Source organism: Danio rerio, chromosome 10 (assembly GCF_049306965.1).
Source record: "Danio rerio strain Tuebingen ecotype United States chromosome 10, GRCz12tu, whole genome shotgun sequence".
Classification (NCBI taxonomy): Eukaryota; Metazoa; Chordata; class Actinopteri; order Cypriniformes; family Danionidae; genus Danio; species Danio rerio.
The window spans coordinates 26,431,081-26,455,526 of record NC_133185.1 but is presented as its reverse complement, the minus strand read 5'-3'; the positions used below and the strand labels follow the sequence as shown (position 1 = coordinate 26,455,526).

Genomic DNA, 24,446 nt, shown 5'->3' with positions numbered 1-24,446 from the left:
GATATTTAAGACCTGAGTTTCAACAGGGAATGTAGGAGAATTGTCATTCACGTCATTAACATTAACTATCACTCGACTTAGACTAAGAGGGTGGTTTACTATCGCCTCAAAATTCAAGGAACAGGATGGCGTATTAGGACACAGTAGCTCGCGGTCAATTCTTTCAGCAACATACAAGCTGCCAGTTTTCAGATTCACATCAAAATACCTGGCTTTCGTCCCGAACACGAGCTGAAATGCCCGCGATCCCAAATCTTGGACGTTTAAATTCATGTCCCTCACCAGATTACCGACGACAGTTCCGATATTTACTTCTTCAGATACGGAGTAGACGATCTGACCCTCCACTTGAACTGAAACGCACATCCCGAGAAAGAGGAGAATATGCGGAAACATTAAGTCCTTCCTTTCTCCCATATTCATCCGCGCGAGATGCGAACGTGATCAAAACACCGGTACTGCCAGAATAAAGAATGAGATTTATGGAAACATGCCGGTTAAACGCATCGAGTTCGTGATATGTCCGGTTACAGCACGTCACTCAGCAGAGTCGTAGGCGGAGTTCAGACTGTTCTTGGAAACCATTTAATTTCGGTCTGCACTGACACCACGCGGATTACCTGTGGCGAGACCACACAAATATGACAGCATCGCAAAATAAAAAATGTAGGCTGTGTAAATTAAAAGAGGAAGAACTTTGCTGCCTAAAAATAGTTTATAAATACACATCAAGACAGCACTTTCACAAGCGCAAGCGCGTTTAATATGGTAAAGTGTTAGCCTACTGGTGGACTTTTAACTGAAGACTGTAACGAAAGCCATCCACGAATGTCCATATAAGCAAATGGACGAGACGGATCGTGTAGATATCCCAAGAACAGTAATGTAACTCAACAGAAATACTAACCTGAAGCACAGTTATTCACTTAAAAATAAAACTGCCGCAATTAATAAACAGGCCGTGTGCGTGCGCGTGTATATGCATGTATAGCTATTTATTTCTTCATTCATTAGGTTATTTATTTACAAGAGGCTTATTTAAATTTGATTTCATTCTGTTTCGTTTACTCACACACAAAACACTTGATTTCAGATTTAGGCCTACTTTCACAATTACAGAAACTCACATACAATATGTGACTTCTTAGTCTCATTTCCAAACACAAGCCGGTTTTTAAACTCCTTTGGAACAAATTATATGACCAAAATGGTAAAACTTTATAATAACGGCACACCATGAATTATTTATTAAGCATTTGCAAATAGTTAATTGATAATTTGTTGGGGTAACTCTACACTGTAAAACCACACAGTCAACTTTATCAAATGAAATGAGTGTAGTTAACTTAAAATTTACTGAAAGTTAATTCTACTCATTTGAAAAGATTTTTGAACTCAGCGTTGAAGGCAATGAGTTAATTAGTTACTTCAACTTAAATGATATAAGTTCACAGTACTCATATAGATTTGTTTTTCAACTCAAATGGTTTGTTGCAATCGGTTTCCCTAAATGGTTTGAGTTACCTCAACTTTTGGGGTTTTACAGTGTACATTATAAGACATTAGAAAGTGGTTTATAACTACAACTACATCCCTTATTAATGATCCTCTATAACGGATGTATGAAGCATAAATAGTTCTCAATTTACATTAGATCACAAAACGGCATGAAATTGTGCTAATAAAGCATTTATTAGCATACAGAGTAACATTTACTATATGCCTGAAAATTAAGATGTATGAATGTTAATTTGTATAGCTTATTAATCATTTACTTGTTTTAACAATCTTTAAAAAATGTCTACTACTCTTAAAACCAAAAGATTTCTAAATAATGCCCAACTTAATTAAATGGTGAAAATTTTGTCATTAACAAAGTGTAAAAACACAATCATTAAGCACATTATGCTTGTAAGTCAAGAATAGAGCATGTGTAGCTAAAATACTTACAAATGTCTTATAATGTCAAATCAATGCTTAACAAATTATGAATTAATTAGTTGAAAATGCTTAAACAATTATTTATAGTGTGCAGTTATTATAAACTGTTACCCAATTTATAACTTGCAGGACTGTGATGTTATATTTTGATCAACAAGAAAAATGTGCATAAGCATCTATACAAACAAACAAACAGACACCCCATTAAAAAAAGGTACTCTCTTGTAAAGTAGATTGTGAGTGATTGTTTACCATTTCTATTTAGCACGTATAACTACCCTATAATGTAAAATCGAACTGTTCCACATGCCAAACGTGTTGTAAAAGCACATATTTGCCCTTATTAAGACCAGTACAAACAGCTAACAGACATGCACTATGATGTTTTCAAGCTCTAATGTAAAAATGTTTTCTTACCTTGTTAGTACTTGGAAGTGTTTGAGCACTATTAAAAGTGTCTCCTTCATTTATGCTGATTAGTTCTGCATCTTGCATTGGAAACGTTGAAGGGAAAACCACTACATCACTCTTTATTGTGTCTGAACTAAAACACACGTCGTACTGTTGAGTAGATTTAGAGAAGGACCAGCTGCCGTCTGGATGTGTGTTGATCACTGGAGCGCCGTACCTGCTAAAACTGCTGTCTGTCCTGTAGCATTTAGCTGCTATCAAACCCACGAGACTCAGTAAAAAGAAGACTGATACTGAGACAATAGCGATGAGCAGATACAGATTCAGATCTGAAAAACTCTCCTCTTTAACAGGAACTTCTCTGAATGATGTCTTTATATCATCCAGACTCTCGAGAACCACAACATCCATGGACGTAGTCGCTGAGAGCGATGGCTCTCCATTATCAGACACTGTAATAATCAGTGGGTGAGTTTTTAAGTCATTGTCACTCATTCGTCTCTTAGTCCTGATTTCTCCAGTGCTGCTTCCAATGCGGAAGAGATTAGTTCCTTTGGGTTCAGTTAGATGATAAGACAGAAGTGCGTTATATCCAGAGTCAGCATCAACAGCTCTGATCTTGGCTACAAAGTATCCCGCTTCAGCAGAGTAGGGAATGTTCTCAGTATTAACTGATCCAGGTTCAGAATAAGGTGCTAAAATAACTGGACTGTTGTCATTCTCATCCAGAATAAACACATTTACAGTCGCATTACTGCTCAGAGGAGGAACACCAGTGTCTGTAGCCATAACTTGAAACTGAAATCTTTTGGTCTCTTCATGATTAAAGGATTGCAAACTGAATATTTCTCCACTTAAAGAGTTGATATTTATCAGTGTTGTTACAGGAATACTGGAGCTGGAACTGTCTAACAGTGAATATGAAAGTTCTGCGTTCTCACCAGTGTCTGAATCATCAGCAGTCACTTTTGTCACGAGACCTCCAGCTTGACTATTCTCACTTAGAAAAGCGTTAATAACGAGTGCTGGGAAATGTGGAGCATTGTCATTAACATCAGAGATATGAACAGTTATAACTGTGCTGCTGGAAAGAGGCGGAGTTCCTTCATCTGCAGCTGTAATAGTGATGTTATACTGAGAAACACTCTCTCTGTCCAGAGGTCCATCTACCACTAGAGAATAATGATTATTGTATGATGTGTCCAGTTTGAAAGGAAATAAACCTTTCAGTGCACAGTGTACAATGCCATTTTTACCTCCATCTTTATCAGACACTGTGACTAAAGCAACAGCAGTTCCTGACTTTGTGTCTTCTTTCACACTTTCAAGCAGTCGAGTCACAATTATCTCTGGTGCATTATCATTTTCATCCATGACTTCAATTAAAACTTTACACTGTGTGCTCTTTGGTGGACTGCCTTTATCTCTTGCCTGGACTCGCAATTCAATTGCAGCATTCAGCTCATGGTCTATTTCACCCTTCACAACAATGTCCCCATTTTCAGGAACCACAGTGAATAAACTTTGCTTTTTTGAGTTTCCATGTTCAGCTATGGAGTAAACAATGTCACTGTTGGTGCCCTCATCCAAATCCGTAGCAGTTAAAGAGATGATTTTTGTACCAACAGGAACATTTTCTCTCACCTTACCTTTGTACAAAGGTTTGCTAAATACGGGTTTGTTGTCATTTATATCAATGACATTCACTATTACACTTAAGGTACCAGTCCTTGCGGGCTTTCCTCCGTCAATAGCTGTAAATACGAAAGGAATAACCGATTGCTTTTCACGATCTAAAGGCTTTTGGAGCACTAATTCAGCAGACACACTTTGCTCTTCAGTTTGTACGTCAATAGAAAAGTGTTCATTCTTGCTCAGTTTGTAGTCTTTGAGTGCATTAATGCCAATGTCATTATCTTCAGCTACAGGAAGATGAAATCTCTCCCCCGGAACAACATCCTCCGTAATGTTTATCGTTATAACGCTGTCCACAAAATAAGGAGCATTGTCGTTAACATCCAGAACATTAATTTCAATTCGATATAGACTATGAGGATTCTGAACAACAGCCTCTAAATTAAGAGCACACTGCTGATGAGCGAAGCATAACTCCTCCCGGTCGATTCTTTCATTCACAAACAGCGCTCCTGTTTTCAAATTCACATCAAAATATTTTCTGTTAGATCCAGAGACAAGCTGCAAGATGCGAGATTCCAGCTCCTGGACACCAATCTTGATATCTTTTGCAATATTTCCGACAACAGTCCCTTTATTTACCTCCTCTAAGACCGAGTAGGTAATCTTGCTGAACGACGATTGACATAAACAAAAATGAATAACTGTTATGATGCAAAAATACCTTGAGAAATCCATATCTTTCTCTTTAAAATCAGTTTTTCTCGTTCATGCCAGAATGGTTGTCTTAGTTGCCTATCCAGTACCGAATCATTGACACATGCCTACAGTAGGATGATTGCGTCTCTGCCACAGGGAGGAGCCTCATTTGTAATACCAGAAGTGCTTAAAATCTATGGTCTGCAGCGACATCGCGCGCTTTACTTGCGTTATGATTGTGGAAATTATAGATTGAGAGTGCAATTTTGTACACTTGTCTTAACAGAATTAAAGGTGCAAATTGCAAAATAGGCCTATATACGTAAATAAGGTTTGTATGTTTGTACTGCAGCTTTGTTTAAAACCTGAGCAGATTTAATAAAATATATTAATCTGTAACCAAGGAAAGTCAAATGTACAAAAAGAAGCGCGATGATGATGTTCTCGTTGTAGAAGGTGCTGAAACCTTCTCTAATTTTAAAGAAATCAAATAACCATAAAGAAGTGTATAAATTATATGATGAAAATGTGCTTTTTTAAAAACTTCATTGTTTTTATACCCTATAATAATTTTCTATACTAATCCAAATTATAGAAAAACATCCGTTTTTACTACTGTAATATTGACGTTGTAAGTCATTAATTGCATCTAACTGGATTTGTATACCATTCTAATTTGCCAGTTAGTACAGTCGGTGAAAAATACAAGCGAAAAACAAATACAAAACAATTAGTTAAGCGACTTTAAATTAAAATAGGAAACAGCAACATTTTACACGCACAGCAGAATGTCTGCTACAACCACAAAAATAAATGCATGTTGCAAATAATATAGGCCTACTACATTAAACAAACTTAAAAAAAATAATAATCAAATTGCACTGTTATTTTAAACTAGAGTTCCAAAGCTTCTTACCCTCTTGGTGGTAGAAAGAGTTTGGGTACGCGTAAAAGTGTCTTATAAAACTGATGACACCGAAGTACCAAAAAATAAATAAATTAAGAAAGTATGTCAGTTGGAGCGCAAAACCAGGCTCGAGATGCAAAGTACCAAGTCCACACAGATAAAACCCTGTGATTAAAATAGAATTTTATAGACCTGTGACCAAAAGACAACACTAAAGTATATAACATCAACATATCTTCATAACAAGAGGGAACTTCGTATTTTCCTTAAGGGCTTTAAGCGGTTGGTGTTTTTTTTTTTTTTTTTTTTTTTTTTTTTTTTTGTTGGTTGGTTTGTGTGTTTGTTAGTTTTATTTTACAATGTTATGGAAAACACAAACGCATAATTACTTTTGTACACATTGCAACTGAAGTGTAATAAAAATTGTAAAAGTTAAGAAGTTAGGAAAAAAGTTAACTTCGCTTACACGTTTATTTCTTAGAAGTATTAGTAATAATAATTGTACTAGTGTAATGGTGATAATAAAACAAATACAGCAAAGCTAAAACTTCTTACCTTCTCAGTAGTAGGAAGAGTTTGAGTGCGCGTAAAAGTATCGTCACTGTTAATGCTGATCAGCTCCGCGTCTGCTGGTGGAAACGGCGAAGGGAAAACCACTACATCACTCTTTATTGTGTCTGAACTAAAACACACGTCGTACTGTTGAGTAGATTTAGAGAAGGACCAGCTGCCGTCTGGATGTGTGTTGATCACTGGAGCGCCGTACCTGCTGAAACTGCTGTCTGTCCTGTAGCATTTAGCTGCTATCAAACCCACGAGACTCAGTAAAAAGATAACTGATACTGAGACAATAGCGATGAGCAGATACAGATTCAGATCTGAAAAACTCTCCTCTTTAACAGGAACTTCTCTGAATGATGTCTTTATGTCATCCAGACTCTCGAGAACCACAGCATCCATGGACGTAGTCGCTGAGAGCGATGGCTCTCCATTATCAGACACTGTAATAATCAGTGGGTGAGTTTTTAAGTCATTGTCACTCATTCGTCTCTTAGTCCTTATTTCTCCAGTGCTGCTTCCAATGCGGAAGAGATTAGTTCCTTTGGGTTCAGTTAGATGGTAAGACAGAAGTGCGTTATATCCAGAGTCAGCATCAACAGCTCTGATCTTGGCTACAAAGTATCCCGCTTCAGCAGAGTAGGGGATGTTCTCAGTATTAACTGATCCAGGTTCAGAATAAGGTGCTAAAATAACTGGACTGTTGTCATTCTCATCCAAAATAAACACATTTACAGTCGCATTACTGCTCAGAGGAGGAACACCAGAGTCTGTTGCTATAACTTGAAACTGAAATCTTTTGATTTCTTCATGATTAAATGATTGCAAACTGAATATTTCTCCACTTAAAGAGTTGATATTTATCAGTGTTGTTACAAGAATACTGGAGCTGGAACTGTCTAACAGTGAATATGAAAGTTCTGCGTTCGCACCAGTGTCTGAATCATCAGCAGTCACTTTTGTCACGAGACCTCCAGCTTGACTATTCTCACTTAGAAAAGCGTTAATAACGAGTGCTGGGAAATGTGGAGCGTTGTCATTAACATCAGAGATACGAACAGTTATAACTGTGCTGCTGGAAAGAGGCGGAGTTCCTTCATCTGCAGCTGTAATAGTGATGTTATACTGAGAAACACTCTCTCTGTCCAGAGGTCCATCTACCACTAGAGAATAATGATTATTATATGATGTCTCCAGTTTAAAAGGAACTGAGCCTTTAAGAGAACAGTGTACAATGCCATTTTTACCCCCATCTTTATCAGACACTGTGACTAAAGCAACAGCAGTTCCTGACTTTGCGTTCTCTTTTACACTTTCCATCAGAGGAGTCGTAACTATCTCTGGGGCATTATCATTCTCATCAACAACTTCTATTAAAACTTTACAGTGACTGTTTTTTGGTGGGGTGCCTTTATCTCTAGCCTGAACACGCAGTTCAACTGCTGGAGATTCCTCGTAATCAATCTGACCTCGAACAACAATTTCTCCAGAGTTAGAATCAATTGTAAACAGGAGCATTTCATCACTATTTCCACGTCCATGAAATGAATATTGAATTTCACTATTGATGCCCTCATCCAAATCACTGGCAGAAACGGAGATTATTTTGGTTTCAAGCGGAGTGTTTTCCTTCACTTTTACTTTGTATAAAGGTTTGCTGAAAACTGGTTTATTATCATTTACATCCACGACGTTAACAACAATACTCAAGGTTCCAGATTTAGGAGTTTTTCCTCCATCAAAAGCTGTCATAGTTAAGGAAATAGAGGGTTGCTTCTCTCTGTCTAAAGCTTTCTGTAATACTAATTCGGGTGACATACTCTGTTGATTGCTATGTATGTCTAAAGAAAAAAAATCATTTAAACTTAGTTTGTAGTCTTTCAGAGAGTTAATGCCGACATCTGAATCTTTTGCATTTGGCAAAGGAACTCTGTCCTCTACGTTCGCATCCTCTGTAATATTCACAATATAAGTACTGTCCGAAAATAATGGAGCATTGTCGTTCACATCCACAATTGAAATTTCAATACGATAAAGTCTGTGAGGATTCTGAGCAAGAGCCTCTAAATTCAGTGCACATTTCTGATTAACGCCACACAACTCCTCACGATCAATCCTGTCTTTGACAAACAGCGACCCCGTTTTCACATTTGCATCAAAATACTTTGCATTTACCCCAGGCATAATCTGAAACATGCGGGATTCAAGTTCCTGAGCACTCATCCTGAGGTCTTTTGCTATATTCCCGATTACGGTTCCTTTATTTACCTCCTCGGAGACTGAATAGACAATCTGGCCAAGCGAAGATTGCCATAAAGACAGAAATAAAATAATCCAGAAGCCATAAGACTTTAAGATAGCCATTATTCTGCCGCAAAGTGTGCAACGATACCCTGTAGATTTATTAAAATAACAAAACTGACGTCTTCCGGTACAATCCATTAATCTCGACACAGAAGCCACTAAAAGCCTTTGTTTTTTACACCGCATCATCGCATTTCCTCGTTCTGATGTTGTAAAGGAGGAGCTCGGATAACTCTCAAAGTTATGGTCTGCACTGCCACCACGTGTTGTAACAGTGATGAGACAATAATATTACTTCATGCAGTCTTCTATTACGAAGAGGGAAGTCCAACATAGTCGTCGTTTTAGATTTAAATCTAAAACACTATTTTCAACTCAATTATTACCAATTAGAAAAAAAAGTTTGGTGTTGTTCGTGTATTATAATTAATGCAAATGAGAAAGATTACGCTTAACGGCACTGTCGCTGTCCGTGGTGCTGAAGTGATTTTGCTCTTAACATACGAAACACGCAACCGTTTAGTAGGCCTAATGCAGCACGCTAAGAAAACACACAGCATATTGTCTCCATGTCACTTTTCCACCGTTATAAAAAAAGTCTAAGTAAAACAAACTACCAAAAAATATATCTTTTATAGTGCAAAACCAGGCTTCAGATACAAAGATCCAATTATGTAATTACAACATAATTGTGGTGGCATGTGATATAACGACTAAAAGACAAATGAGCCACGGTATGCTAAAGTGAGATAGAACATTAAAATATGTCTTCCTAACAAGTGAGAAATTTCGTTTTTTTTTCTCTCTCTCTCTCTCTCTCTCTCTCTTATTGTAAAGCACTTTGTGACTTAATGTCTGTGTAGGGTGCTTTATAAATGAACCTTTGTTTACTTATGGGGAATGCCAAACATAATCTGCGAACATTTTTTTATTTTTATTTTTTTGCTATTTCTGTGCAGAATTTTGTGGAAAAAAATATTTTGGGAGTATCATAACTTAAAGCCTAATAAATGAAACAAAAAAATAATACCCCTTTAACTTTTATTAATATTTACAATGCAAATCCAATTAGATCCACTTATTTGATAACAAAGCAAGTCTCTGATATAATATATCTACTGAAAGACAGAAAATATTACTTTACAAACTGTATTGTAAATAAATCATATAAACATTTTCAAATTAGTCAATGATATTACTGAAATTAAAAAAAAAAAAACTGAATGAATATAAATGTACACACATTCACACAAGTAAATAAATAAACTCAATGGGCAAAAAAAATCTGCGGATTTCTGCGGGCGCAGATTCCGTGAGGGCCTACTTATGAGTATAATCAGTTAGGGATGTTTTCTATTTTACAATATTATGCAGACCGTACACGCATATTTTTTGTGCACATTTAGCCCAAAATATAAATAGAAAAATATGTAGGTTTGGAAATGAAGAAAACTTTAACTCCGCTAGTATGATTTTAAAATAGTGATAGTAATTGTAGTAGTTTAATGGTGATCGTGAAAGTTTTTCACTGAAAGACAACAAATCTAAATCTCTTACCTTCTCAGTAGTAGGAAGAGTTTGAGTGCGCGTAAAAGTATCTTCACTGTTAATGCTGATCAGCTCCGCGTCTGCTGGTGGAAACGGCGAAGGGAAAACCACTACATCACTCTTTATTGTGTCTGAACTAAAACACACGTCGTACTGTTGAGTAGATTTAGAGAAGGACCAGCTGCCGTCTGGATGTGTGTTGATCACTGGAGCGCCGTACCTGCTGAAACTGCTGTCTGTCCTGTAGCATTTAGCTGCTATCAAACCCACGAGACTCAGTAAAAAGATGACTGATACTGAGACAATAGCGATGAGCAGATACAGATTCAGATCTGAAAAACTCTCCTCTTTAACAGGAACTTCTCTGAATGATGTCTTTATGTCATCCAGACTCTCGAGAACCACAACATCCATGGACGTAGTCGCTGAGAGCGATGGCTCTCCATTATCAGACACTGTAATAATCAGTGGGTGAGTTTTTAAGTCATTGTCACTCATTCGTCTCTTAGTCCTTATTTCTCCAGTGCTGCTTCCAATGCGGAAGAGATTAGTTCCTTTGGGTTCAGTTAGATGATAAGACAGAAGTGCGTTATATCCAGAGTCAGCATCAACAGCTCTGATCTTGGCTACAAAGTATCCCGCTTCAGCAGAGTAGGGGATGTTCTCAGTATTAACTGATCCAGGTTCAGAATAAGGTGCTAAAATAACTGGACTGTTGTCATTCTCATCCAGAATAAACACATTTACAGTCGCATTACTGCTCAGAGGAGGAACACCAGCATCTGTAGCCATAACTTGAAACTGAAATCTTTTGGTCTCTTCATGATTAAAGGATTGCAAACTGAATATTTCTCCACTTAAAGAGTTGATATTTATCAGTGTTGTTACAGGAATGCTGGAGCTGGAACTGTCTAACAGTGAATATGAAAGTTCTGCGTTCGCACCAGTGTCTGAATCATCAGCAGTCACTTTTGTCACGAGACCTCCAGCTTGACTATTCTCACTTAGAAAAGCGTTAATAACGAGTGCTGGGAAATGTGGAGCGTTGTCATTAACATCAGAGATATGAACAGTTATAACTGTGCTGCTGGAAAGAGGCGGAGTTCCTTCATCTGCAGCTGTAATAGTGATGTTATACTGAGAAAAACTCTCTCTGTCCAGAGGTCCATCTACCACTAAAGAATAATGATTATTGTACGATGTCTCCAGTTTAAAAGGAACTGAGCCTTTAAGAGAACAGTGTACAATGCCATTTTTACCCCCATCTTTATCAGACACTGTGACTAAAGCAACAGCAGTTCCGGGTTTTGCGTCCTCTTTCACATTTTCCATCAGTGGAGTTGTAACTATTTGTGGTGCATTATCATTTTCATCCACAACTTCTATTAAAACTTTACAGTGAGTGCTTTTAGGAGGACTGCCTTTATCTCTAGCCTGAACACGCAGTTCAATTGCTGAGTCTTCCTCGTAATCAATTTTGCCTTGAACAAATATTTCCCCTGAAGCTGGACTTATTTTAAATAGATTTAGTTCATCAGTATTTTTATGCAATGAAAATTCAAGCTCACTGTTAATTCCCTCATCTAAATCATTGGCAGAAACAGAAATTACTTTGCTTCCAACTGGTGTGTTTTCCATCACTTTAACTTTGTATAAAGGTTTGCTAAAAATAGGTTTATTATCGTTCACGTCCATGACGTTAACAACAATACTCAAGGTTCCAGATCTAGGAGGTTTTCCTCCGTCAAAAGCTGTTAGTATTAAATGAATAACAGCTTGTTTCTCTCTGTCTAAAGCTTTTTGTAGCACTAATTCGGCAAACATACTCTTTTGTCCGCTATGAACGTCTATAGAAAAATATTCATTTGAACTGAGTTTGTAGTCTTTCAGAGCATTACTGCCGGCATCTGAATCTTTTGCGGTTGGAAGGAGAAATCTGTCTCCCTCATTCGCATTCTCAGTGACATTTACAATATACGTGCTGTCTGGAAATAATGGAGCATTGTCGTTCACATCTACTATTGAAATTTCTATGCGATAAAGTCTGTGAGGATTCTGAGCAAGAGCCTCTAAATTCAGTGCACATTTCTGGTTAACGCCACACAACTCCTCACGATCAATCCTGTCTTTGACAAACAGCGACCCCGTTTTCACATTTACATCAAAATACTTTGCATTTGATCCAGGCATAATCTGAAACATGCGGGATTCTAGTTCCCGAGCACTCATCTTGAGATCTTTTGCTATGTTCCCGATCACAGTTCCTTTATTTACCTCCTCCGAGACTGAGTAGACAATCTGGCCAAGCGATGAATCCCATAAAGACAAGAATAAAACAATCCAAAAGCCGTATGGTTCCGAGAGATCCATGATCGTGCAGTGCAATATCCAGCGGTTAATTTCGTGATGATGTATTAAAATACACGAACTCGTATATCGACACAATCCGACATAAAATTCAAAAGCAACTGTGAGGCTTGGTTATTTACACCACCTTCAATGCTTTTCCTCTTTTTCTGATGCTGAGGAGGAGTTAAAATTTGGCTCAAAATCATGGTCTGCACTGCCCCCACGTGTTGAAACAGTGATGAAACTATGAGATGCTACTAAATGCAGTTTTCTATAAAATTAAGTTTGACGTCCTTGTTTGATCTTCCTCATAATTTTAACTCTTGCAATTATTACGAGATATAATAAAATTGTGAGTTTCGTAGAACAAGACGCAGATTAGGGAGGCATATGTCACAGTAGAAGCTAACAAAACACATCCGCTGTCCGTGGTACTGAAGTGATTTTTATCCTTGATTTAAAAATAGGTAACGTTTCGGTTATAGCGCAAACTAACAAGCAAAGAGCAGGATATCAAGAGCTAAATGTAAATTTTGTAACAATAATATTAATAACAACAAATAAAAATAATTAAAACAATATCGTCCCTTAGTGCCATGTGCCAAGTCCATGCAAATCAAAATTTCACTTCAATGCTGGTCATTGTTACGAATAAAACCACAAATAAGGCACATGAACCAGAGGTATTTGAAACATATACTCTGAATAACAAGTGGGAAATGAAAACGTTTCACTTATTCAAAAGCACCCAGTGCTTTACTTATTTTGATTTGACAGTGCATTTAAGTGTATTTCTTTTAAGCATTTTCAGAAACAGAAAAAGTACATGTGTGTATATTCATTTTAAAAAAGATTTTTAAAAAAATGATCATTCCCGGAAATATGAAAGGTTTCTATAACTTTTGAGTCAAGTGCAGTGCTATGAATTACAAAACAATTTACCGTCTTACCTTCTCGTTGGTAGGAAGAGTTTGAGTGCGCGTAAAAGTATCGTCACTGTTAATGCTGATCAGCTCCGCGTCTGCTGGTGGAAACGTCGAAGGGAAAACCACTACATCACTCTTTATTGTGTCTGAACTAAAACACACGTCGTACTGTTGAGTAGATTTAGAGAAGGACCAGCTGCCGTCTGGATGTGTGTTGATCACTGGAGCGCCGTACCTGCTGAAACTGCTGTCTGTCCTGTAGAATTTAGCTGCTATCAAACCCACGAGACTCAGTAAAAAGATGACTGATACTGAGACAATAGCGATGAGCAGATACAGATTCAGATCTGAAAAACTCTCCTCTTTAACAGGAACTTCTCTGAATGATGTCTTTATGTCATCCAGACTCTCAAGAACCACAACATCCATGGACGTAGTCGCTGAGAGCGATGGCTCTCCATTATCAGACACTGTAATAATCAGTGGGTGAGTTTTTAAGTCATTGTCACTCATTCGTCTCTTAGTCCTTATTTCTCCAGTGCTGCTTCCAATGCGGAAGAGATTAGTTCCTTTGGGTTCAGTAAGATGGTAAGACAGAAGTGCGTTATATCCAGAGTCAGCATCAACGGCTCTGATCTTGGCTACAAAGTATCCCGCTTCAGCAGAGTAGGGGATGTTCTCAGTATTAACTGATCCAGGTTCAGAATAAGGTGCTAAAATAACTGGACTGTTGTCATTCTCATCCAGAATAAACACATTTACAGTCGCATTACTGCTCAGAGGAGGAACACCAGTGTCTGTTGCCATAACTTGAAATTGAAATCTTTTGGTCTCTTCATGATTAAATGATTGCAAACTGAATATTTCTCCACTTAAAGAGTTGATATTTATCAGTGTTGTTACAGGAATGCTGGAGCTGGAACTGTCTAACAGTGAATATAAAAGTTCTGCGTTCTCACCAGTGTCTGAATCATCAGCAGTCACTTTTGTCACGAGACCTCCAGCTTGACTATTCTCACTTAGAAAAGCGTTAATAACGGGTGCTGGGAAATGTGGAGCATTGTCATTAACATCAGAGATATGAACAGTTATAACTGTGCTGCTGGAAAGAGGCGGAGTTCCTTCATCTGCAGCTGTAATAGTGATGTTATACTGAGAAACACTCTCTCTGTCCAGTGGTCCATCTACCACTAGAGAATAATGATTATTGTATGATGTCTCCAGTTTAAAAGGGAACGAACCCTTTAAAGCACAATGTAAAATGCCGTTTTTACCCATATCTTTATCAGAAACTGTGACTAAAGCAACAGCGGTTCCTGATTTTGCGTCCTCTTTTACACTTTCCATCAGTGGAGTTGTAACTATCTCTGGGGCATTATCATTCTCATCCACAACTTCTATTAAAACTTTACAGTGTGTACTTTTTGAAGGACTGCCTTTATCACTTGCCTGAACACGCAGTTCAATTGCAGAGTCTTCCTCGTGATCAATTTGACCTTGAACAGTAATTTCTCCAGAATTGGTATTAATTGTAAAACGGTTCAGTTCGTCGTTATTTCCGTGTCCAAGAAATGAATATTGAATTTCGCTGTTAATGCCCTCATCCAAATCTCTGGCTGATACAGAGATTATTTTAGTTCCAACTGGCGTGTTTTCCTTCACTTTAACTTTGTATAAAGATTTGCTGAAAACAGGTTTATTATCGTTTATATCTTTAACATTAACAACAATACTCAAAGTTCCAGATTTTGGAGGTTTCCCTCCGTCAATAGCCGTTAGTATTAAATGAATAACAGCTTGCTTTTCTCTGTCTAAAGCTTTCTGTAGTATTAACTCAGCATATATACTCCTTTGCCCGCTATGAACATCTAAGGAAAAATGTTCATTTGAACTGAGTTTGTAGTCTTTTAGAGCATTACTGCCGACATCTAAATCTTTTGCAACTGGAAGAGGAAATCTGTCCCCCTCAATCGCATTTTCTGTAACGCTAAGAATATATGTGCTGTTTGGAAAAACTGGAGCATTGTCGTTCACATCCACAATTACAATTTCAAGTCGATAAAGTCTGTGAGGATTCTGAGCAAGAGCCTCTAAATTCAGTGCACATTTCTGATTAACGCCACACAACTCCTCACGATCAATCCTGTCTTTGACAAACAGCGACCCCGTTTTCACATTTACATCAAAATACTTTGCATTTAATCCAGGCATAATCTGAAACATGCGTGATTCTAGTTCCTGAGCACTTATCTTGAGATCTTTTGCTATATTTCCGATCACGGTTCCTTTATTCGCCTCCTCCGAGACGGAATATGAAGTCTGACCAATGGAAAATTTCAATAAAGACAGAAGTAACAGTATAAAGAAGCCAAAAGATTCCGAGAGATTCATTATTTTGCCGTAAAATGTGCATCGATGTCTTGAAGAAATATTAAAATAAATTGACGTCTTCCGATATAGAATCCAAGAACACGACGCTGAAGCTGCTATAAGCCGTGGTTATTTACACCCCTCAATGCATTTCCCCTTGTTCTGATGCTCTGAAGGAGGGGCTCACATAACTCTCAAAGTCATGGTCTGCACTGCCACCACGTGTTTAAACAGTGATAAAACTATGACAGTTTTTTTGATGTAGTTTTCTTTACAAAAAGTGAAGTCTACTTTGCAGAACATGGTCGTACTCGTAATTTAAAATTAAAATCCAAAACATTCACAGCTCAATTAATTACAAGTTAGAAAAGTACTAAGTTGTGAGTTGTGTATAATAAATACAGTTTTTTAAATTGCCAACAAGCATTGTCCAATACTGAAGACATATTTTCAAAACTGTTCACACAGAGTGCATTACCATCATGACTCTTGACCAAACAGTTCAGCTCACCTCCAAAATCACTCAAACTAACACAACAGTTCATATACAGCTCAAAATAAACTTGTTTCAACAAACTACTGGCAAGTCTCATTCAGAAAACAAACATTTGATTCACACTGACATAAAAACACTAACAACAGACAGCATTACAGAAATTAATAACTAGTTTTATTTATTTTTAGTATAATGGATTTTCATGTACATCAATATGTAATTTTCATTTTCACTGTCTTGATTGTACTAAAGAATGTGTGATAAGAGTTTTTATAAATGCTGCAATGTGTTGCAAACGTTATTAAAATAAATTCTTATGTCAAATAATCATGTGAAAATCATACTTTCAGTATTTTAAAGCATTTGCTACACTGCACGTTACAGAACCAAGTTTTGAATCCTACAACAAAACAATTTTTGTCATGTATTGTAATCCACTTCAAAATGTTGGTACGTGTGAAAATGTTTACATTGTATTGTACTTGAATACTCTTTGTCTGCCATGCGTTCCTGCATATGGCTAAAATAATGGAATTTGAAAAAAATCTGTTATAAAAACGTTACAGTTTTGATATTAGTTTGTTAACACGTAAAGAATTGCTGAAAATGTATAGCTTTTTGCCACTTGTAAAGTATGAATGAGAAAAAAAGTTTAGAAATTTTGAACAATGTGTTTATTGCATGCATTTGGGTTCAGTCAACACAATCTCACGGCAATTCGTAACTTTTTTGATTTAGGAGCTAATTCGTATGAATTCGTACGATCTAATTCGTACAATTTAGTACGAAATCATGATTCAGTTTACTCCGCATACACTCCTGTTTGGGTGATTGTGTGAACAGTTTTGAACTTGTGGTTTCATTACTGCATGTGTCAAAGCGGGGAATAGTGTTTAAAGTTTAGGAAAGTTTGTGTTCTTTTTTAAAAATAGCACTATAGTTTAGAAATTTTAGTTTAAAAGACTGGTTATAGCGTTTTAGCAATCGAAAATAATTTTCAAACAATGGAGAAAGAATAGCTATTAACGGCACTGCTGTTCTCCATGGTGCTGAAGTGATTTAGCTTTTTACGAAATACTCAGTAAAATAACAGTTTAATAAGCAAACCCACAGCATTCTGTCTTCATGCCAGTCTTTGAACGTAAAACAACAACAACAACATCAACAACAACAAATCTTTAAGTAGACCATTGTACCTAAATATAAATCTGTCTAAGTCCAAGCAGATCAAAAATCTGTGATTTACAGCCCTGTTGTATTACGAAAAAAAAAAAAAAAGCCACGGTGTGCTAAAATTATATAAAAACGTAAAACATATATTCTGATTAAGTGAGGAATTTCAGTATGGTATCCCAATAGATTTTAGCAGCTGGTGTTTGTATGTTATATCATACGATTGTGTGTTATACATAGGCTATTTAAACAGAAAGAAGGATAAAAGCAAAGGTTTGAAAATTAAGAAAAACATTTTTAAACTTCGCTAATATGTTAATTTATAAGAGGTAATAGTATAAATAAAACAAAATAGTAAAAGACACAGCAAAGTTAAATGGCTTACCTTCTCGTTGGTAGGAAGAGTTTGAGTGCGCGTAAAAGTATCGTCACTGTTAATGCTGATCAGCTCCGCGTCTGCTGGTGGAAACGGCGAAGGGAAAACCACTACATCACTCTTTATTGTGTCTGAACTGAAACACACGTCGTACTGTTGAGTAGATTTAGAGAAGGACCAGCTGCCGTCTGGATGTGTGTTGATCACTGGAGCGCCGTACCTGCTGAAACTGCTATCTGTCCTGTAGCATTTAGCTGCAATCAAACCCACGAGACTCAGTAAAAAGATGACTGATACAGAGACAATAGCGATGAGCAGATACAGATTCAGATCTGAAAAACTCTCCTCTTTAACAGGAACTTCTCTGAATGATGTCTTTATGTCATCCAGACTCTCAAGAACCACAACATCCATGGACGTAGTCGCTGAGAGCGATGGCTCTCCATTATCAGACACTGTAATAATCAGTGGGTGAGTTTTTAAGTCATTGTCACTCATTCGTCTCTTAGTCCTTATTTCTCCAGTGCTGCTTCCAATGCGGAAGAGATTAGTTCCTTTGGGTTCAGTTATATGATAAGACAGAAGTGCGTTATATCCAGAGTCAGCATCAACAGCTCTGATCTTGGCTACAAAGTATCCCGCTTCAGCAGAGTAGGGGATGTTCTCAGTATTAACTGATCCAGGTTCAGAATAAGGTGCTAAAATAACTGGACTGTTGTCATTCTCATCCAGAATAAACACATTTACAGTCGCATTACTGCTCAGAGGAGGAACACCAGTGTCTGTTGCCATAACTTGAAATTGAAATCTTTTGGTCTCTTCATGATTAAAGGATTGCAAACTGAATATTTCTCCACTTAAAGAGTTGATATTTATCAGTGTTGTTACAGGAATACTGGAGCTGGAACTGTCTAACAGTGAATATGAAAGTTCTGCGTTCTCACCAGTGTCTGAATCATCAGCAGTCACTTTTGTCACGAGACCTCCAGCTTGACTGTTCTCACTTAGAAAAGCGTTAATAACGGGTGCTGGGAAATGTGGAGCATTGTCATTAACATCAGAGATACGAACAGTTATAACTGTGCTGCTGGAAAGAGGCGGAGTTCCTTCATCTGCAGCTGTAATAGTGATGTTATACTGAGAAACACTCTCTCTGTCCAGAGGTCCATCTACCACTAGAGAATAATGATTATTGTATGATGTCTCTAGTTTGAAAGGAAACAAACCTTTCAGAGCACAGTGTACAATGCCATTTTTACCCCCATCTTTATCAGACACTGTGACTAAAGCTACGGCAGTTCCGGGCTTTGCGTCCTCTTTCACACTTTCTATCAGAGGTGTTGTAACTATTTCTGGCGCATTATCATTTTCATCCACAACTTCTATTAAAACTTTACAGTGAGTGCTTTTAGGAGGACTGCCTTTATCTTTAGCCTGAACACGGAGTTGAATGGCAGGGTTCTCCTCATAATCAATTTGACCTTGAACAACAATTACCCCTGAATTAGAATTTATTGTAAAAAGGTTTTGTTCATCGGTATTTCCAAGAAATGAATATTGAATTTGCCCATTAGTGCCCTCATCCAAATCACTGGCAGAAATGGTAATGATTTTAGCTCCAAATTGGCTGTTTTCCTTCACTTTAACTTTGTATAAAGATTTGCTGAAAATAGGTTTATTATCGTTTACATCCATAACCTCAACAATAATACTCAAGGTTCCAGATTTAGGAGGTTTCCCTCCATCAACAGCAGTTAAAATTAAGTGAATAATGGCTTGCTTTTCTCTGTCTAATGTTTTTTGTAGGACTAATTCTGCAGATACAATTTGTTGCTCGCTATGAACATCTAATGAAAAATATTCATTTGAACTGAGTTTGTAGTCTTTCAGTGAATTACTGCCGACATCTAAATCTTTTGCAAATGGCAAAGGAAATCTGTCCCCCTCATTTGCGATCTCTGTAACATTTAGGGGATATGTGCTCTCTGGAAAAAACGGAGCATTGTCGTTCACATCTACTATTACAATTTCAAGTCGATAAAGTCGGTGAGGATTCTGAGCAAGAGCCTCTAAATTCAGTGCACATTTCTGATTAATGCCACACAACTCCTCACGATCAATCCTGTCTTTGACAAACAGCGACCCCGTTTTCACATTTACATCAAAATACTTTGCATTTGATCCAGGCATAATCTGAAACATGCGGGATTCTAGTTCCTGAGCACTCATCTTGAGGTCCTTTGCTATATTCCCGATCACGGTTCCTCTATTTACCTCCTCCGAGACTGAGTAGACAATCTGGCCAAGCGACGATTCCCATAAAGACAGAAATAAAACAATCCATAAACCGTAAGATTGCGAAACATCCATAGTTGAGCAGTACAATGTCTAGTGATTTGGTTTAAAACGAAAAAACTAAACAAACCTCTCTCGATATAATACGACTTCAAATGCAGGAGCTACTATAAGACTTGTTTTTTACACCCATGTCATTGCATTCCTCTTGCTCTGATGCTGTAAAGGAGGAGCTCATATAACCCTCGAAGTCATGGTCTGCACTGCCACCACGTGTTAAAACAGGGATGAGAGAATGACCTGAGGTATAGCAGTCTTTCTGTAAAACATCAACGTTTTGTATTGTTCTAAAAATTGTGCAATCTCTGTAAATTCAACGTTCCAATCAAATGAATTAAAGTTTATCTGCAGAACACCTTTTAAAGTCAGTTATTGTTTACAAGACCAATTAAAATAATCATATAATCACAAGATCATACAAAAATAACATATTTGTATATTTAACTTTAACCAAATGTATCTCTTATATAGAATCAAATGGCAGACAACAGAAATACGTATGAGGATCAGAATAAATAAATAATAAATACATAAATAAATAAATACTACTATTGCTACTACTATTAAAAAAAATAATAATCATCATAATAATAATAACCATAATAATAAACAAAAAATAAGTCTGTGTGCCTGCAAGTTATTCCACAGTTTTGCTGGTACGACACCAAAATCCAGATCTTTTATAGATAAGGCTTTTCAGCCTTATTCGTGGTACAACCAATGAATCTGTGGAGTGCTCTCGACTTATAAAGCAACTGTAAGACTACTTGGTGCCTGTCCAATCTATTTAATGACTTATGAATTATATAACCTTGAAGGCATATAGCAACAAGTAAAAATAAAAGTTATATGTCAAGTGTTTTAGCATCGTTCAATAATTTTAAGTTGATGTTGAGTTTTTGCTGAAACACTCACTCACTATCCCACTATACTATCACTATACTATGTTTTATCAGCATTAGGAAACACGCATACACTCTCCCCCTCACACACACTCATTCACCGCGCCCAAATTAGTTTTCTCCTGGGCCAGCCGGACTCAAACAACATCATTGCAACACTGTGTTCAAGTTTGATTCTAATTATAAGGCAACCTAATAAAAGAAACTTGACAAAAGACACATTTAGTTAGTCAATTAGCTAATATCAGAGCTCTGCAGCCACCTAGTGGTAAAAACTATATATTTTTTTATTTTTAAAACCAACAAACAGCATTTTGTTATAAAAATGGTTCTGTTCTGTCCTCTGCCACGTTTAAAACTATTTTTCTGCTCATTGTATTTATTCTGACATTTATTTTGGCTGTTCATTTTTGTACATTTTTAATTACACAATATCATTATACAAAATGTTAGAAATATTTTAACATTATTTTTAAATTGTACTACTATAAAATACTTTGGATTTTAGACATTTCATTCATTTATTTTCTTGTCGGCTTAGTCCCTTTATTAATCCGGGGTCGCCACAGCGGAATGAACCGCCAACTTATCCAGCAAGTTTTTATGCAGCGGATGCCTTTCCAGCCGCAACCCATCTCTGGGAAACATCCACACACACATACAACAGACAATTTAGCTTACCCAATTCACCTGTACCGCATGTCTTTGAACTGTGGGGGAAACCGGAGCACCTGGAGGAAACCACAAACTCCACACAGAAACACCAACTGAGCCGAGATTCGAACCAGCAACCTTCTTGCTGTGAGGCGACAGCACTACCTACTGCGCCACTGCCTCGCCCGATTTTAGACATTTATGTTCTAAAGATGTATTTATATACATTAAGATTTTTAAAAATGTACTAATAAATACATGTGCTTGTTACTTTGGTTGTGTCTCCATTTTTTCTAAAATGTATTTTAGACTTTACAACTTCTGTAAGCTATCACCTTTTTTCTGGCTAAATAGCCTTACTAGTGTAACTGTGAAGGATCATCAAAAACTGGCATGTCAGAATTTTTCCTCTGCAATGCAGGAATCAATTCTTGAAACTGCATTTTTTCAATGAGTGTGGCAATTTAAATCAGTTTCTGACTGAATTACCTGCTTGGTGTGTTCTTTTACTTAGATGCATACATTCAGATGCCAAGATGAGGTTAAGTAATAAAGTATAATTGTGATTTTCTGCTGTGAAAACAAAACAAAACCCCCTAATAAGCTTTGAGATATTCTTAACGTGGACATTGCATGATTACATTTTGTGTTTTTTTAACATGGTAAAGATGCCAATTACCCAGCAAAATGAGTAACACAGTACTAAAATAATAAAAATAATAAAATAAATAACTGAAAACTTTTTGTTCAACAACATATTTTCTAATGCAGTTGTGAGAATTGAAGTAATATCTTTCTAATAAGCTATGTCAGAGTTTAATTAGTTTTATTTTATTTATTTATTCATTCAGTTTTTTGTTGGTTGTTTTCATTAGTTTGTTTATTTAGTTAGTTAGTTATTTAGTTATTCGCTTGTTCATTCGTTCATTCATTCATTCATTCATTCATTCATTCATTCATTCATTCCTACTAAGAGCCTGACTAAATATTGTATTGTGATATTGCCATTGTATTGCAACATGATGTTTTTTCTTAGAAAAAAAAGCTGTAATGCTAATTAATTGGTAGATCTAACATTTTTCCAATATCAGTCTGTAGAATGATACTTTAAAAGAGCTTGTATACGATAAACAAAAAACTAAACAATGACAGTATACTGTACTTTTTAATATTAGGTTTTCTAATTTGTGATGCAGGTATCAATGCATAATTAACTGTTGGGCCTCTCAGCAACGGTTGTTATTTAATTATCTGATTCTTTTAAAACTTTCCAAGCTTGAAGGTAACATTTCAGCAAGGAAGTTGATGAAATTACGGGGACGGCTTTAAAAAGGTGTTATCTTATTTGGAGCACAGATCTTTTACAGTGAAAGTTGGACAGACAGACAGACAGACAGACAGACAGACAGACAAATAAATATCCTCCAGCATCAATTATTTGTGTGGGGTACCACAAGGCTTTGTTACTTGTTCAGTTCTGTATTCCCAATGCATGCACCATCTGAAATATTTATACATTAATATTATATCACACACACACACACACACACACACACACACACACACACACACACACACACACACACATATATATATATATATATATATATATATATATATATATATATATATATATTACCAATAATAGTAATAATGGTGGTAGCAGTTGTAATGATTATAACAATATATTAGAATACTAAATAAATCAATAAATTTTACTTTTGCATACAATGCACATCACACACACACACACACACACATATATATATATATATATATATATATAAAATTTATTGATTTATTTAGTATTCTAATATATTGTTATAATCATTACAACTGCTACCACCATTATTACTATTATTGGTAGAAGAATAAATAAAACAATAATAATAGTAGTAATAATAATAAAGGTAATTGCGACTTTTTTCTAAACTTCTAAGCTGTAGGATTTACACTAAGTCATTTTTTTTTCAATTACTTAAAAAACTACAAGGAAACTGAATTATGATTTTAGAAGTCAGCACTCTGAGGAATTCTATTGCGAGGTGCAAACTCTAATGTGGGTGGGAAACTCAGAAAACTTTGAGATCTAAACTCCGAAATGGGAAACATAGATACAGAACTGCAAGGGAAATTTCAGAACTGTGAGATAATAAGTCGCAATCACCTTGAATTATCATTATGTTTTACACCAGTCTAGGAAACGGCGTTTATAAGGAAGTAGGAAGTATATTACGTGCTACGAATGCCACACAGACAGAGCAGTGTCAGACAGATCTGCAATTGCAGTCAAGTTTTAAAATGCTTGCTAAACAGTCCCTACTAGTGGCACAAACATTTATAAAACAGTGTCAGTAGAATTTTTATCCTGTCCGTTTGACACCACATCCGACTTTATCACGTTATATGTAGATATTATATATGTAAATTGTCAAATATATATTTGAACTGAACTCCAAAAAAAAAAAACTCAGAAAACATCAGAATGTTGTTTGCATCTTGAAAAATTGGAGCATTTAATTAATCACAGCACACTGACAAAAAAAACACTATCATCAGCTGAAATTACAGAAACTGCATTATTTCATGTGTCAGGTCTGACCTTATATTTGAAGCCTTTCTACATGTTTGTTGGGTTTAGTTAATGCATGCATTTTGTTTCTTTTCGTGCAGAAATTCAATACAAAAAATGAATGACAATCTCAGAGTAGCTTTATAAAATGTACAGTTTATGTAAAAAAAATATAGACACTGAATTGCTTTATTGCTTTATTTTATTTGCTTTATTTACACTGAACAGACTTTATTTGCAAAATGACATTACTGCAAGATATACAAATAG

General features: G+C 36.3%; 3 protein-coding genes and 2 long non-coding RNA genes across 8 annotated transcripts in view; 2 read left to right on the top strand and 3 right to left on the bottom strand.

Annotated features, from left to right (window-relative positions):
- pcdh1a6 (protocadherin 1 alpha 6) overlaps positions 1-11,529 on the bottom strand; it is a gene marked incomplete at its 5' end in the record, with an annotated part of 69,170 nt that extends 57,641 nt beyond the window's left edge. The window contains 1 exon segment of the mRNA NM_001024101.1: positions 10,013-11,529. Within this exon segment, the coding sequence (NP_001019272.1) occupies positions 10,013-11,529 (1,517 nt within the window).
- The window catches only part of pcdh1a4 (protocadherin 1 alpha 4), a 73,411-nt gene extending 57,641 nt beyond the window's left edge, over positions 1-15,770 (bottom strand). Inside the window, 1 exon segment of the mRNA NM_001024099.1 lies at positions 13,303-15,770. Within this exon segment, the coding sequence (NP_001019270.1) occupies positions 13,303-15,669 (2,367 nt within the window). The 5' untranslated portion in view covers positions 15,670-15,770.
- The window catches only part of pcdh1a3 (protocadherin 1 alpha 3), a 77,797-nt gene extending 57,641 nt beyond the window's left edge, over positions 1-20,156 (bottom strand). Inside the window, 1 exon segment of the mRNA NM_001024097.1 lies at positions 17,703-20,156. Within this exon segment, the coding sequence (NP_001019268.1) occupies positions 17,703-20,063 (2,361 nt within the window). The 5' untranslated portion in view covers positions 20,064-20,156.
- LOC141376355 (uncharacterized) overlaps positions 1-24,446 on the top strand; it is a 974,232-nt gene that overhangs the window by 461,494 nt on the left and 488,292 nt on the right. The window lies entirely within an intron of this gene.
- Positions 1-24,446, top strand: part of LOC141376356 (uncharacterized) — a 259,480-nt gene that overhangs the window by 231,014 nt on the left and 4,020 nt on the right. The gene's annotated exons all lie outside the window — the stretch shown is intronic.